A 17,237-nucleotide genomic window follows, 5' to 3' on the forward strand; every position below is an offset into this window, starting at 1 on the left:
CTGAGAATGCCAAAAGAAATCTAAAGTTGCTCCTATCCATATCACACACCATATCAGGCAACTGCAAGTCTTGTCCAGTTAGGAACTTCATGATTAACTGCACTGCCATTTGTGATGTGTTAATGAGAGTTATCAGAGCAAGGAGAGCAGTGCGGGATCCATCCCTTCACAAAAAGATGCCGGGGTGCACAGCAAACAAGGGCCGTTGAAAAATGCCGTGAAAGAAAGCCAGAGGCCCCTGGAATGCTGGGACGGAAAACGATGCATCATATTGAACCTGATCCCAAGATGTGCCCTGATCCGCTCCGCCTTCCCACTAGACTAGCAGCAGGTGTCAAGCTGCACTGTGGGATAGGTACTCACAGTGCATTGCTCACACTGTCGATGATAGTGCCCCGACTGTGGACGCACTCTGCCAACAGAGGGAGCACGTGTGAACTTGCAATACCGATTTTTATTATAGCGCTTTTTGAGTGTCAACATAACTTTTGTCAACAAAACTCTGTAGTGTAGACAAGGCCTAGATATACAAGTGTGGCTGCAGTAGGGTTTCAACATGTGTGTTTGTGCATAGGTGAGGTTTGGGGGCATATGAGGAGGTTGGAAAGGGGGTTTAAAGTGTGTGTGTGAGGGAGACTGCAACTGGGTTTGTGGAGATTTTAGAGGGGCCGCACTGGGATTTTGAGATGTGTGAGAGGGAGGTTGCAGTGAGGTTTGTGGGGATTATGGAGGAGGCTGCAGGTGGGATTTGAGGCATGTGATGGGTGCAGTAGGTAGGTTTGAGAGGGGGTTGCACTGAGGTTTCCAGGGGGGATGTGGAGCAGCAGTGGCAACTGAGATGTCTGAGGGGTATTAGGAGGTGCAAGGGGGCAGAAGTGGGTGTTGCGAGGGTTGCAGCAATTAGGCAGCAGTGGGGTTTGAGGTGTGTGAGGACGAGCAATAGGTAGAGTATCAGTAGGATATGTGGGTGGCTATAGGACAGCAGTGGGGCTTATAGGGGGCCATGGGGTGGCAGTGGGGTTTGCAGGGGGCTATGGGGCAACAGTGCAGTGTGAGGGGGTTACAGTGACCGACTATGGGCGGCAGTAGGGTGTGAGGGCGGGTTTCAGTGACGGAATATAGGTGGCAGTATGCTGTTGGGGGGTTACAGTGATGGGCTATGGGCAGCAGTAGGGTTACAGTGACGGGCTATGGGTGGCAGTAGGGTGTGAGGGGAATTACAGTGACGGGCTATGGGTCGGCAATGCGCTGTGGGGTGTGTGTGAAGGGCCAGCAGTATGGTGTGAGGGGGGGCTATGGGGTGGCAGTGCAGTGTGAGGGGGGTTGCAGTGACGGGCTATGGGCAGCAGTAGGGTGTTAGTGGGGGTTTCAGTGACCGGCTACGGGCGGCAGTGAGGTGTGAGGGGGGTTACAGTGACGGGCTACGGGCGGCGGTAGGGGGTGAGGGACAGGTTCATGGTACGGCAGGGAGAGGGGACGGCCGCGCGGGGTGCGGGACCCGGGGGCAGCAGGGCTCCTGGCGGGAAAACTCCCGGACCCACCGGCGGAAGCCGGGGGCGGGGCCGCACATTGTGACGGCGCCGTGTCTCCGCCTCCCCCTAGGGTGGTGCGGGCGGCCGCAGGCCGAGGCCCGAGCGCGAAAGGAACATGGAGGCGGCCGCACTGCGGGGGGCCTAGGCCGTCCGGGAGGCGGGAGCAGAACTACAGCGAGGTCCCTGGGCCAGAGACCGGTACGAGGCGCCAGGTCCCGGGGGATGGCGGCCCCTGGCCCCCCGCAGCTGCCGGAGCTGCGGCTGCGCTCGCGGCGCCGAACCGGGCTGGAAGTTGCGCTGCGGGTGCCCAGCCTCTTCCTCATCGACGCCATCTTCAACTCTTACCCCCTGCCGGGGGGCTCCCTGTGCGCCGGGCTCCTGGGGGTGCTGCTGCGGCTGCTGGGTGAGAGACTCCCCCTCCCCGTGCGCCGGGCTCCTGGGGGAGAGACCCCCCCCGTGCCCTTTCCTCTCCACGCCCTGGTCGCCGGGCTCCTGGAGTGGCTGCTGTGGGAGAGACCCACCTTTCTTCCCCTCCCCCTGTTCGCCGGGCTCCTCGGGTGCTGCTGGGGGAGAGACCCCCCCATCCCTCTCCTCTCCACGCCCTGGTCGCCGGGCTCCTGGGGGTGCTGCTGGGGGAGACCTCTTTCTGTCTACATCCTCTTTCCTATCCCACCCTGGCTCCTGGAAGCACTGCCGCGGCGGGCTGGGTATCCCCTGAGCCCCGAGATACTTGCACTTCTCATTCCCTTCCCAACTATCCACCACCCTCCTTGCTGGAGTCTGCCTCCCTTCCCATTCCCAGCTCAGCCGAGTCACCCTCCCGCCCGTCTCCTTGTGGCTGCTGCCCTCCCCATAACTCTTCTCGCAGTCTCACGCCTCTTCCCTGCTGCCTCCTGTCTCCCCGCAACCCCTCTATACCTAGTGCCCCTTCCCCTGAGCGCCTCTTGCCTCCCTGTTGTTTCTTCCTGTCTCACTGCCAGCTGATCTGAGTTCTCCAGCCTCTAGTTCAGGGTTTGGCAACCTTTCAGAAGTGGTGTGCTGAGTCTTCATTTATTCACTGTAATTTAAGGTTTCGTGTGCCAGTAATACATTTTAACATTTTTAGAAGGTCTCTTTCCATAAGTCTATAATATATAACTAATCTATTGTTGTATGTAAAGTAAATAAGACTTTTAAAATATTTAAGAAGCTTCATTTAAAATTAAATTAAAACGCAGAGCCCCCCGGACCAGTGGCCAGGACCCGGGCAGTGAGAGTGCTACTGAAAATCAGCTTGCGTGCTGCCTTCAGCACGTGTGCCATAGGTTGCCTACCCCTGCTCTAGTTTCTGTTCTGTTTCCCTACCCCTCCTTTTTACCTGCACTGAGCAGAGATGTCTGCACTTCCCTCCTCTCCTGCTGCTGGTCTCACTTCATTGAGCTCATAGCGCTTCACTCTCTTCTGCTACATATTTCCTAACTGACTTAAACAGAAGGGCTCTCTTCTCCTCTTTCCTCTTTCTGTTCTTTCTGCGTGTGGCTCCTAACCTGCCTTCAAATGAGATATTTTTGCTCCTCAGTAACAATTTGAGAACCCTAGAAAATTTTAAAATTCCATATAAGTGTTAGGAATTATTATTGTAACTTTATCTGGCTAACAAGGCCTGCAATTGATGCTGAAGCTAATACCTTCAGTGTCTCTAAAATAGATTACACAGTGGTAATGGGTCTTCTGCCATGTGACCATTTTGCATTACTATCCATTTCTCTTTCGAGTTTTTCTTTTTCTCTACATTTGACATTGTAATGTTCTGTATAGTCTGGAGATTTTCCACAGTCCTTTGCTTGGTGTCCTTACACATATCACATTCTGATAAGAGAGACTAAAAAAAAACAACAATCAGAAGTGTAATATGCGTTGTTGAAACATACTGCAAAATCTTTGAGTGTAATAGAATCATAGAAGTGTGGGACTGAAAGGGACCTCAAGAGGTCATCTAGTGCAGTCCCCTGCACTCAAGGCAGGACTACATAATAACTAGACCATTCCTGACAGGTGTTCCTAATCTGCTCTTAAAAACCTTCAATGACATTGATTCCACAGCTTCCCTAGGAAATTTGTTCCAGGGCTTAACCACCCTGACAGGAAATTTTTCCTAATGTCAAACCTAAACCTCCCTTGCTACAATTTAAGCCCATTACTTCTTTTCCTATCTTCAAAGGTTAACTAGAACAATTTTTCACCCTCATCCTTGTAACAACCTTTTATGTACTTGAAAACTGTTATCATGTCTCCCCTCAGTCTTCTCTTCTTCAGACTAAACAAACCCAGTTTTTTCAATTTTATAGCTTATAAAGTGCATGAAAAAGAATCCTCAGATGGGAGGGTAACCCTCATAAGAGTGAAACTTGACAGGAGTCATGGTTGATATTGGGTAATTTTTCATTGTTTTCCTGGGTGTGATGGTTAGGCGCTATAATATATTTATATTACAGTAGTGTCCCGTAAACAGGACTGGGGTACTATTGTCCTAAGCATGGTACAAATGACGTTCCCATCTGTGTAGAGTTTGCAATCCCAAAAGACAGGAGAGAGGCAGAAGGTGGGGAAAAGGAACACAAAATACAATGAGAAGGAGAATGAGGTTGAGTAGCTGAGGAATTGCGGTGTTAAAGGGGTGGAAGAGAGATAAAAGGCAACCAACAACAATAGAGCAGATAAAAGGAGAGAGTCTAAATTTTAGTGATAAAATAGAATTTTTTTTACAAATACAAATCTTTTCAGAGTTGAGTAAATGATGCTGTCCAGAGGCTGTAAAGGCCTCTCCTGGCTGCTGCTGCTGCTCATGTGAAGAATTGGGTAGGCTACATGGCTTAGTGCCTAGGTGGGTTCTTTGGATTGTAGTATGCAGGCTAGAAAGCCTTCACTTGCCCACTGTGCCTTCAGTTGCAGCTGGTGTTGGTGTTTTTGGAGAAGGAGCCCTTCTTGTTCCTGCTTTTCTGTATGTGGGGAGAAAGGGAGGGGGAATAAATGGTCCCTGTGCTTTAGAAAGATCTCTTTGTCTTGCGGGACTGGAAGGCTCTGACTTTCTCCCTCTGTTCCCTGAGCTGGTGTGGGTACTACCTCAAACTGATAAATTAATTATTTTTTAAAAAGTGATACTTCTAAATGTCTCATTGAAACACCTTTCAAAGTCCTGAGGCAGACGCTTTAGAAAGTGCTTTGAAATTAATCCCACGTAAATGAGACTTGGTGTGTTGGTTATTGGATGATCTCTGTTAAGTGTGTAATGATATGATTAAGGCATCTTCAGAATGGTGTCTGTATGATCGATTTTTGGAGAAGGAGAGGGTAATCATTTTGTTCTTTGTTTTTTTTTTTTCTCTCCATGGAAAGTTTTGGAAGTTTCATTGCTTGAGGCACTTAAAAATTAAACTGGCTGCTGCCCTTGATATACTGTAGGAACAATCCTGCACCGATATAAACACATTTCCTACCCAAAAGTGATGTTGACCACTTTTAATTGGATAACCTCCTTAAGATATTGATATCTTTCATATTGATCAGTAATGAAGTGACTATTTCTCCCTATATTTAATTTTTTCTCTTCCCTACCCCTCAAATAAGAAAAGATAGCTGTTACAGTCTACATTTGCAATCAGAAACAGCTTTATTAAGACATACTTAAGACAGTATTTCGTCAACTAGCTATATTCTGAATACTTGAAGACTGTTCATTTTGCAGCTGACAGATGTGTTACTGAGATCAACATAAACAGAAATATTATCTGACTCTGAAATACCATAGATTATGCCATATTGAAATAATGGAAGAGTTTTGTTGGTAAAACTCTAACATGTAGGCAGTGATTGTCTGGACTGATTCTACTTTTAACAAGTTGACTTTTTAAAAAATAGCTAAATTAGGGTATTTATCCTATGGATGGGAGGAAAGATTGTGTGTCCCAATGACATTTCATTGATACTTTTGGAGAGTGCTGTTGAATAGTTTTGAAACACTATTCCAGATAGTATACCTTGTTTTGAGAAGAATGAATGGAATACTGTACAATTATGGTACATTATGGAATCCTGTTGCTTCCGTTTAAATTTTTGTATTCAGTTCTCCCTAGATTTACTTCCTATGTAAGTAATCACATTGGCTTCAACTGGGATTAGGTGAATAGGAAGTCAGGGCAGAATGGTGTCCTAAAGCTATTTGCAATCTTTCTCTAACCTTTCTGCTTAACCTCTCACTTTATCTCCCTAGTTACACACTCTCCTTTCACCATCTCCTTTGGCTCCCAGTTTTCTTTAAGCATTAAAATCACTTCTGGGGTCATGTGTGTCTAATGCATTAAATTGTCACTTCAGAAAGCAATATCTCCTCTTTGGGGTGTGCTGATTTGACAGGTTCACTGGAGATGTTGTTTTCTAAGTGCAGATTGAGCTTGAGGTGGACAGAGTTGGGGGTGGAAAGGCAGTTCAGTGGCTGATTAAAGAGTTAGAAAATAAATAGTATGTGGAGAAGTAATAGTTCCTTCTAATACAGCTCTTATATTACTGAAGTTTGAATTCTCTGTTGAATTCTGGGTACCACATTACCAGAAAGATATTGACAAATTGCAGGGAGTGCAGTTGAGAATAGAAACAAGGGAATTAGAGGTATTGATTACAGTGTAAGGGAAGATACAAATGACACTATTAGTAATGTCATCCTAATGTTGAGATAATTGTTTTTTACTATTTGTAAGTCTTTTCTCAGAGGATTTAGAGCACTGTGCAACAATCAATTTAAAATATTATTTTCAGAAAGCAACGGGGTTCTGTCCTTACATAAAACACATGAACCAGGTATGATATATTTGGATTTTCCAAATGAAGGTGCTAGCAACTCACAATATTAGTCAAAATTTATCCAAACCGGTTAGGATGTGAACACTGTCGCATAGACAGAAGGGTCGTGGACTATTGAGGTATCATAGAGGCTAGTGTGAGATCCCATTGTATGTAACATTTTCATTAATGACTTGGAGGTGGTTGTTGAGGTGATAAATGGCACACTAATGAAATTAATAGATGATACTAAAGAAGGAGGCATTGGAAGGACAGAGATAATACAAATATATGTTATAGACATCAGAAACATGGCCCAAGAAAACCACAACAAGATTAAACATGGAAAAATGCAAGCTTTTAAATCCGGGGCAAAAGAAATCACAAATTCTATATGAGGGGAAAATGTGGCAAACAGATATGCTGAGACCTGAAATTGACAGACAACAAATTTGGTATGAGTTTGCACTTGATATGGCAGGCAAAGACCAATACAATTTTGTGATGCGTGTACAAAAGCATCATGTCACAAAACAAGGAGGTAGTAGTTCCTCTCTGTATGACTTTGTTCAGTTCTGGACACCTTATTACAAGAGAGATAGATAAATTAGAGGGAGTTCAAAGAAGATCAATAAAAGTAAATCTGTACACTTATAAAAAAAGATTAAATGACATAGGATGAGGCATAACAATTCAAAAATATCTGAATAGTATAAACATGAAACTACATCAAATTATTTATGGTAGTACAAGGATGTATATATAGGAATTACAAGATGAAATTAATGAACATTTTATCTGAAAACTTCCTAACAATCTACTAAGCTGTGGAACCAAATCCTAAAATTCCCTCCATAATTCGGGAAAACTAAATCTATCTAGACTGAGAAAACAAACTTTAAAATGTGCTATAGGGAATGGTCTACAGTGACTAGTATCCATTCTATTTCCCAATTAGGTCTAATTTCTGAGATTATCTACCAGCTTGTAAGGGTAGTCAGTACATTTTTGGTTTCTCTAGACCAGTGATGCTCAGCCAGTGGGTTGCAACCCCCTGCAGGGTCATGAAAGGAATTGGGTCGGGGAGGTGGGGGTGTCACAGTCTAAAACAAAGAAAATCTTGCTCCCCTATTCCCTGCAGACCCTTACCCTTCAAATCAAGTATTCCCTACCAATCTCTCAACACACACAAAAATATATAGGTTTATCATTGTTAATACATTTACTATAAAAGTAAGAGTAAAAATGTTAGATTGCAAAATTTGACTTTGAATAAGTGGTCACCAACCTCAAAAGGTTGAAAAATGCTGCCTCAAGCAAATTGGAGCAGATTGTTTTGTCATTTGAGTCAAACATAACCGTTAGAAATATGTAAAAAAAATTGTAGGTTTTACCCTAGGTTTTCAGCAACTTGCTACAGATCTGGATAGGAATATGATATCCTGTATGAAAATGAATGTGCACAGTTGTATTCTTGGCTTTCTCTCTTAATATCACGCTACTTATATTACAAAAATAATTGGTTTCCTATTGTCAAACTAAAAAGTTAAATGAATTGGACACTAGATTATTTTAGGATGTTGTAATAGCTTGACTTTTTAGAACGATGATTGAAGTAGACACCTCAAAATAGCAGCAATTTAAGAATGTCTGAAGGTTTCAAAATATATTCTGATAGCAACCCTTTGCTTATATTGTTTCTCTAAGTTTTAAAAATAATAATAAAAAAAAAGTTAGTGAAAGGCTCTGGATTAATTGTCCTAGAGACTAAAGTCCTCTATAGAGTCACAAAAAGAACAGGAGTACTTGTGGCACCTTAGAGACTAACAAATTTATTAGAGCATAAGCTTTCGTGGGCTACAGCCCACTTTTTACTTGAAGAGTTCAGGCATTGCCACTTCAGTGCTTTAGTCAAAAATAAGTTATTTGGTTCAATACGGGTGTAGCTGAGTGGAAATTTAGTGGTGTGTGATATAGAGAAAGTCAGACTAGATGAACTGTCCCTTCAGGTCTTAAAATCTATTAATCTCCTTGCATTGTGCTTCAACACTGATCTGGAAGGATCCCACTCTACCGTGATGGGGAAAGTAGTTAAGTCTTCATATTGAAATTGCAAAAAAGACGGACAGTTGTGGTGGTGTCTTAGTGTTTTTGCTTAATTGGTGTGGTATGCTCATTTTTTGTTTGTATTAAAGGCAAGTTAAGTAGTCATGTACCCTGGTGCCTCTTGCACAGAAAAAGCTAAAGTTTAAACAGTAGCTCTAGTCACAAATGTTTTCTTATAGAAAAGTTTAAAGGTAAATAAAAGCGTCAAAGCTAAAAACTCTGAACTGTGTATCATGAGAGTTAATAGGTAAAATGTATATGTCTAATTTCTGCTGAAAACTAAATGATTTCATTCTGTTTTTTAGGGGTCTTTGTATCCAGTGTTGTTCTGGTCTTGCAACAGCGAGCACTTTTCAAGTTTTATATGATCAGCTCGGCATTTCTGCTAGCTGCAACCTCAGTGTTGGTGAATTATTATGCTTCTTTGCACATAAACTTCTACAGTGCCTACTACACAGCAGCTTTTGGAATTCAGTTCCTCCCTCATAAAGGACCCTCACTATGGATGGCACTTTCTATCCTTCAGCTTACCTTTGGGATTGGATATGTTACATTGTTAAACGTGCAGTCCATATACTCCCAACTAATCATACTGGATATACTGATTCCTATAATAGGCTTGATCATTGAATTACCTTTAAATGTCAGACAGATTTTAGTTTTTATTTCAGGCCTAATTCTGACATTATATACCACAATCAATTTAGTTATGAAAATTAAATGGTTCTATTATTCCACACGATACGTTCATCTCCTTTTAAGGCATATGTATCGCATTTATGGATTACAGCTATTGATGGAAGATACGTGGAAAAGGATTCGTTTTCCAGCTGTACTGCGTGTGTTCTGGCTAACGAGACTTACAGCACAAGCAGTTGTGTTAACTTATGTTGTCAAGATGGCAGAAACTAATACAGAAGAGAAGTTCTACTTGATTTCTTGGGAAAATTGTTGGGAACTAGTTTGCAGTCTTATAATAAGTGGGTGTGATTCTACTTTAACTGTCTTAGGCATGAGTGCTGTAATTTCTTCAATAGCCCATTATTTGGGACTGGGTATTTTGGCTTTTATTGGATCAACTGATGATGACAAGAGGCTTGGTTTTGTAGCACCTGTTTTATTTTTTATTTTGGCTCTGCAGACTGGCTTAAGTGGTCTAAAGCCAGAAGAGAGACTAGTTCGCCTATGTCGAAACATGTGCCTTTTGTTAACTGCAGTCCTGCATTTTATCCATGGAATGACAGACCCTGTACTAATGTCTCTCAGTGCCTCCCATGTGTCGTCATTTCGCAGACACTTCCCTGTACTTCTTGTTTCAGCTTGCCTTTTTATTCTTCCAGTTCTGCTCAGTTACATCCTTTGGCATCACTATGCACTAAATACATGGCTTTTTGCAGTTACAGCATTCTGTGTGGAACTTTGCCTAAAAGTAATTGTTTCTATCACTGTTTATGTACTATTCATGATTGATGGCTACTATAATGTCCAGTGGGAAAAGCTTGATGATTATGTCTACTATGTTCGTTCAACAGGCAATATTATTGAGTTTATATTTGGTGTAATCATGTTTGGAAATGGAGCTTATACCATGGTATTTGAATCAGGAAGTAAGATTCGGGCTTGCATGATGTGTCTTCATGCTTATTTCAACATCTACTTGCAAGCAAAGAATGGCTGGACAACTTTTATAAATCGCAGGACAGCTGTTAAGAAAATAAACTCACTTCCTGAAGTAAAAGGAAGTCGGTTACATGAAATAGATGATGTATGTGCAATCTGCTACCATGAGTTTACTACATCTGCTCGTATTACTCCATGCAATCATTACTTTCATGCACTTTGCCTTCGGAAATGGCTCTATATTCAAGACACTTGTCCAATGTGCCATCAAAAAGTATATATTGAAGAAAAGGAAAATGCAAATATCTCTAACAATGGGTTTGTTGCTCCTAATGAAGATCCTGTAGAAGTTGCAGAAGAAGCTGCTGAAGCTGCACATGAAATAAATGAAGATAATGACAGTACCAATAGTGATGATGATTATGTGGCAGAACACCAGAATGAGACTCTTAATGTTGATTCTGACTCCCTGGGTGACTAAAATCACTGAGGTATTTGTTTAAAATGGAGTTCAGCAACAGAATAAAAGTTTCACTTCATCATTGTATACTTAAGCACAACAATGGTATCTCAGTGTTGTCTGTGAATGGTTGTCATTTACTCTGGTGTGCTACTGTAAATATACCACTAATTATTTCTGGTCTCTTTCATGACCACGTTAAACTTGTGTACATTATTGTACATGGAATAAAATGTTTTCACATGTTTTTAAGACAAAGTTGGAGAAACACTTAAGTGACATAGTGACACATGCAGTCTATCTGCTGTGCCAAAGACTGCATACTAATAATTCTAGAACAATGATTTTTGGGTGAGAGTTAAACTGTTGGAGAAATGAGACCTTCAGTATGCCTAGAAGACACAATTAGAGATGAAAAGTTTTGAACAGGAACTGGTATACCTATAAATTTAAAAACATCAGCAGAACATTATAGCTATAAAACTTTTGAGCTATCTCAAAATAAAGTTCAGGTTTGTAGAAAACTTAAAAGTACTTGTGGGTGTGGAATATAAGAATGAAATTGCTAGGTTTTCTGGAAAACTCTCAGAACCAAGATGTATGGTGGACAGGTGAACTTCACTAATATTATGAGACGGTACCATGCAAAATAGGAATTTTGCTTTTTGCAGACTTATTTTAATCTGATACAAAGTCAGAGTACTGGAAAAGATGACTCAATAGATGAGCTGTTCCAGACTACCCTTAAAACTGATCCTAAAATGTTGTGAGGTAAGTAGAGCTGTGAAACTGTACAAAAAGCAGACCACATTTGTTGAGGCATTAGGTCAGCGGCCATCGTGGCTGCATGTGGCCACCAGGGGCTTTTTATGTGGCCACAGCCTCTTGGGCAGTGATGGGGGGCAAAGCAGTGGACTCTACCCCCTTTGGCACCACAAACACTGGAGGAGTAGGCTTTAAGTGATATTTGTATGTTAATACACCTCTACCCGATATAACGCAGTAAAGCAGCGCTGGGGGGGGGGGGGGGGGGGGGGGCAGGCTGCGCACTCCAGCAGATCAAAGCAAGTTCAATATAATGCAGTAAGATTTTTTGGCTCCCGAGGACAGCGTTATATCGTGGTAGAAGTGTTTCACTTTTCACTGTCTCCCAGCTAGCTAACAAGCCTGCTGTTGTGAAAAGTGATAAACATTCAAGTATCACTTTTCACAGAAACAGACTTACGAGCTAGCAAATCTTTAAAAAAACAAAACCCAAAACAGTGCAACCCCCCCCAAAAAAAACCCCACACCAAACAACCAACCAAACCCTGCAAAGTACTTTGTTTCTATTCTGTTTAGGTCCAGTCAAGAATAGAAACAACTGTATATTTTTTTATTGAGTCTGCAAAAAAACCCCTACATTTGGACATGTATATGTCCACATTTATTGTTTTTCCTGAAGTTAAGTATTTTAGGAAAAATGGTCAGAGTGGCCACCAGAAAGTTGGTGGCTGCACTCTGAGGCTATGAAAAAATTTGTTGCAAGAACCCCTGCTTTAGATGTTCAGTATTTGAGGTTTACAAAGACAGGTTTAATCTTTTCATACCTTTATTTTGTATAAAAGTATGCAAAGCCTGTTAACCTTACTATAAAACTTAATAAAAAAAAAACACTCCTGCAACAACAACAACAAAAGTACTATTATATTTTTGAGGTAAGAAACATAGCATTACATATCTGAAAAGAAAACTTTAATAGTATTGTTGTAAAGAGTGTTGGCCAGTTCAAGTGGGTCTTCCTCTCTTACTGTCGTCATTATCTCCAGTACTTGACTAAAAAGAAAAAAGTTAATTTTACTCAGTTATGTGTCATGGTAAAAATACTAATGTCAGTTTAGTTCATGTGTACACTATTAGCTATGAGGGGACCAACATGGTTGGGACTTACTGCTGAAAGTATACTTTAGTTTCATTTGCACACAGTAACTAGCTTCTGCCACTTAAAACATCAACCACTCACTGGCAGTCTCTTAATCTTTGATCCTTTGACAACTTTTGCTTTGCCTATGTAGGTAGGTAAACAACCTTACATTCCAATGAAAGTGATTCTGCTTTACGGGTGAAATTTCTGCTATTTTGGATAAAGTGCAGTATAAATCTCTCACCTAGGCCATCAGAAGTTCAAAGGATGAAGTTCATTAAGAGTGTAGTCAATTCAATACTCTATACTCTTGCTCCCTCTCCAAATTTTTGATTTCTAATGAACAAGTTCTTAGGTGTTTAACAATAGCTTGTTAAAAGGGATGGGGAAGAAGCCAAAAGATAAGACTAATTTAATAGTTGCACTTTTAAAAAACTGTTACCCTGAAAGCCTTGACAGGTGGAGCAATGCACTGCCACTTATTTGTATTTAGAAAATACAGATTTTCAATTAGTAGCTGAGAGACAAGGATGGACTAGTTATTCCTTCCACTACTTTGTGATCCCTGGCCCTTAGGACTACCTTCTGACTATTAATGCAATATTGGGCTTCTTTAGAGGCAGCTGAATTAGTGGATACACTTCTGCTTAACATCTCAGGAAAAAACTCAGTTAAGTTCTTTCAAGATCTTTATTTCTACTAAAAGCTTAAGTTCACAAGAAAATTTTCTGCACAGGTTGGTTGTTGTAGGCACAAGACATTAACAGTAAGTGAAAGTGATCATTAAGGGACAGATTCTCAGCTGGTTGTAGATACATTAGCTTTAGTAGAGCTACACCAATTTACCCCAGCTGAGGATTGGCCTCAGGAAGTCTCACTAGGAAATCTTAAGCTGAAGTCCATATTTAGGCCAATAAATAAGTGGCCTGTTTTTTCTAAAGTTCTGAGCACCCAGCAGCTCCCCTTAACTTCAGTAGAAGCTGCGCAGCATTTCTGAAAAACCAGGCCACCTATTTAGGTTCCTGAATAGAAAATCTCAACCTGACATCCATAAAGTCAGACATTTAGCTAGTGTAAATGGGCATAGCTCTACAGAAGCTTATGTAGCTACCCCACCTAACACTAGGTGAGAATCTGTATAGCTCTGACAATAACGGGGAATTTTCCCCTCATGGAGAACAGACCATGACCAGATGGCCTATGACAAAGGCCTGATGTAGTTTATTTTGATAGTACTTTCCACCTTACCCTCCTCCTTTAATAGCCACATCTTTTTGTTGTTAAAGATGAAGGGCTTGATCCATAAAGGGGATGTAGGGTCAGCCTTGTAATGTCTACATTTAGGTGCTCTGCCACCCAGAGGACACCTTAGCCCTGAGTCAGGCTCCCATGCTCTCTGCACTGTGCATAATGGTTAGGTGCCTAAAAAAGGGATTCACAAAAGCCATCATAGGCTGAGCAGGAAGCTGCCTAAACTAACCAGTAGATAATGCCAAAGAGAGAGGTTCTGCCTAAGCCTCACCCCCTTGAAGGGAATTAGGTGCCTGGTTCCACTTGGGATTCACCACTGTGAATCATTTCCTAATTAGACCCCTAAATCAGCTCAGCCCTTTTTCAAGTAAAACTGGAGGAGGGTACTGCCCTTAACCTCAGTAGCCAAGTAGTTAGCATACTTGGCCAGAATGTGGGAGAGAGAGGTTCAGATGTCCACTTTGCCTGATTGAGAGCAGGAACTTGAACACAGGTCTTCTACCTCTCAGGTGAGTACCTGAACTGTTAGGCTAACAGGGTATTCTGGGATGAGCGTCTCTCAATCTCTCCTGCTGAAGCTGTTTTACTTTGTGTCACATACTTAATCATCCACCTAGAGAGAACGCTATAGCCTAGGGGTTAGCATACTATCCTGGGAAACTCAGGTCTCTGCTCCAGTGACAAAGTATTCCACCTCCTTTTCAGGCTGTGTTTTTCTAGGGTCCATTCCAGTAGACATGTTCTTAAGTGATCCCTGAGAATGCCTACCAAATTAGGACCTGCAGGCAAGATAGATGAGAGAAAGTCTAGTTTGTGAATCCCACTGGGACTTAGGCATGAAATAGGTGCTGAGCATCAGAACATGGTCAGCTTTGCATGTGCCCACCAGCAGGAATTTAGGCAGCAGCAGAGCAAGAGTTGAATGTAAGCATATAAAGTGGCAGTTAAATACCAAAATCTCTGTGGATCTAGCTTAAGGTGGCCTCCGGTGTCACTTATCACACTTCATTTTAGCTGAGACTAAAGTCATTTTTTAAAGTAACCAACTAAAGATTTTGTTTTGTCCAATTTATATTTGACAGTTGATCTTCAGGGTTGAAGTTGGCTGCATGCTATTTGTGATCATTTTAAAGGGTGACTGACTTTAGGTATACAATTTTTAGGTCAAAATGTGACTAATGTTACAGGTTGCTGACTGTCACTGAAATCAGAAAATCCTTCCCCCGCCCCCAGTAAAATAATTACTAAATAAAATTGTATCCATAGTTAGTTGCACTTCATATCTCATGTACTGCTCGGGGGGGAGCTCCCCTGCATGTTCTCCCCTACTCTCTGTAACAAGGTATTGACTGCTACCAGCTAAATTGAAACAGGAGCAGCTGAAAAGCATGTGTGTAGAGAAGAGGAGGAGTAGACTCAACATAATTTGAGGTTCATCCAGATAACCTTTCTAAAACAGCATTAGTGAGCAGATCAACTTTACAAGTTGGGGACATATATAAGTTGTCAAAATATTGTTAAATCAAACTATGTCCCTATAAGGTCTGATAATGTATTGAAAAGTACACATGTTATTCAAAGGCTCCTACAAATTGTTATGCACAAAGAGCTTCTGAACACTTTTATAATAGATGATGCCATATCATAGTAAGATCGATCAACTATCTTGTGGATTACTTGCCAAATTTATTTGGACTCTTTAGTAGCTGTATCCAAAGACTTTTTTTTAAGACACTAGCTTTTAAAAACTAACTTATATAACTTTTTTTTTTTCAAAATGACTGAACATTTCTATGATAAGTAAAACTAGTTTCAGATTTTGATTACTACAAATGTATTTACATTCTTGCTGACAGACACTCTTGCAAACTGTTACTGGGCCAAAAGTGAATTAAAGTCACAACTAAGCTTGGGAGAATTTGATTTTTAGGTAAATGTCAATTTCACCATATACAAACTGATGAAAATTTTTTTCCATTGATAATTGAAATTTACAGATAGAGAAAAATGCTGCTTGAGAACTTAGAGTTTGATTAAAGGATATTTAGACGTGATATTGACCATTTCTGTTTTTACAATTATACAGCTTTAACTTTTGACTCTCAACATCCACTGTCATTAAATAATTGCCTCACCTCCCCCATAATTTCCCACAACTGTGAAATGTAAATTGATAAAAACTGGGAAAAAAATCACTGTTGACATTATAAAAATAATAAAAATCAAACTCTTTTAAGCCTACTTATAATCAGAGCACTTCACTTAATGTTTTGTGGTGGTGGGTAGAAACAGGAGAAAGCAGATCTAACCCCCAAACCAGCCTGAAACAATAGGGGATCAGCATTTGATGAGATTTGAGTATTTCAGCCACCAATCTCATTTAGTGATTATAGTTAATAAAATTTAAATCAAAAGCAGTACTTTTACCCTCTTCTGTTTGTTTTTTCTAGACATTTAGATTCTAGAGCAATGGGGTCCACAGGCACCTGAAGAGTTTCCCTCTCCAAACTCCCTTTTGGGGCATTCTTGTTTATCTCCAAACCTCAAACTGGTGTTTTTACTGGCTGTAGAGCAGAACAAAACTGATGTGATCTTAATCAGTTTCATTTTGCTACTGATCCTCAGGTTTACAGCTACACCAACACTAGCCTCCTCATCTGCTGGAAGTGCTCTTAAACCAGTGGTGATTTGTCTCTATGTCCCGCTACCTCCCTCCCACTTTAAAAGATCACACAGTTGGCTCTTCTGGTGTTGCATGTACATCTGGAGGAGCAACACAGTGACATTAATTAGAATCTGGGTATTTGGACTCTATTTTGGTAGTGCTAAGGGGAGAATTAACCTCTTGTTACAAAAGGGAACTACAAAATAGAGGGACGGAATACATGGGATATCAAATGAAAAGACATCACTAAGGTCTTGATTTTAAGATTTGCTGAGCTTCCAAAATTCCTGCTGAAATCAATGGAGATGCAAGAACCTCTGAAAAGTTAGCCACAAAACATATATGTATTTTGTTAAACATATCTTAGAGTACAACACCTTGCTCCAGATTCAAAAATTCTGTCATTGGTTTAAGCCTACTAAATTTTGTATGTACTTGTGTATGTTTTCAAATCTTTGTTTAAAATATAAAAGTTACATACTTACATTATATGGCAAGGTTCATTTCTGTCCTTCAAGCAATGCTCTACTTCCCATTTCTTTTTTGTGGGAAATGTTGTTTTTATATACTTTGACCCAGCATGAGTATTTTTCACACCACACCAGGGAGCATCTAGCATGATTCAAACAAGAGTTAAATGTATACAATCGTTTAGTCATTTCATATAATTGTTTGCTCTTCTGTCAATTTATGTCCTCCCCACCTTCCACAGACCAAAGCCCATTTTCGAAATCACTCCTCTTAAGCACAGTTTCTCTCCCAAATGATAAAGGAATGATTATGAGATTAGTTAATTTAACATCCATAATGATGAATAAATAACTTCAAATTACTATTCCATTATATTAAATTCTGTAAGATTTTTACATATTATAAAATTAGCCA

General features: G+C 40.9%; 2 protein-coding genes across 3 annotated transcripts in view; one reads left to right on the forward strand and one right to left on the reverse strand.

Moving 5' to 3' along the window:
* The first annotated feature begins 1,617 nt into the window (after positions 1-1,617).
* Positions 1,618-10,785, forward strand: RNF139 (ring finger protein 139). The gene is made up of 2 exons (XM_024205452.2): positions 1,618-1,935; positions 8,759-10,785. The coding sequence occupies exons 1-2, from the start codon at positions 1,755-1,757 to the stop codon at positions 10,552-10,554; spliced, it is 1,977 nt and encodes a 658-aa protein (XP_024061220.2). The 5' UTR covers positions 1,618-1,754; the 3' UTR covers positions 10,555-10,785.
* A 1,416-nt stretch (positions 10,786-12,201) lies between these two features.
* Positions 12,202-17,237, reverse strand: part of TATDN1 (TatD DNase domain containing 1) — a 29,955-nt gene continuing 24,919 nt past the window's right edge. Inside the window, exons 11-12 of one of the 2 annotated variants that reach the window (XM_026646367.2) lie at positions 16,838-16,964; positions 12,202-12,348 (exon numbers count right to left, since the gene is read on the reverse strand). In XM_026646367.2, coding sequence (XP_026502152.1) covers positions 12,246-12,348; positions 16,838-16,964 — 230 coding nt within the window. In that variant the 3' untranslated portion in view covers positions 12,202-12,245. The other variant, XM_026646363.2, reaches the window with a different exon arrangement.

Source organism: Terrapene carolina, unplaced genomic scaffold (assembly GCF_002925995.2).
Source record: "Terrapene carolina triunguis isolate 2854851 unplaced genomic scaffold, T_m_triunguis-2.0 Scaffold58, whole genome shotgun sequence".
Classification (NCBI taxonomy): Eukaryota; Metazoa; Chordata; order Testudines; family Emydidae; genus Terrapene; species Terrapene triunguis.

Bases quoted from the DNA above. Each gene is read 5' to 3' on its own strand.
- RNF139 (XM_024205452.2), top strand. From the start codon at position 1,755: ATGGCGGCCCCTGGCCCCCCGCAGCTGCCGGAGCTGCGGCTGCGCTCG. The intron at 1,936-8,758 runs GTGAGAGACTCC...TCTGTTTTTTAG, and splicing joins GGTGCTGCTGCGGCTGCTGG to GGGTCTTTGTATCCAGTGTT.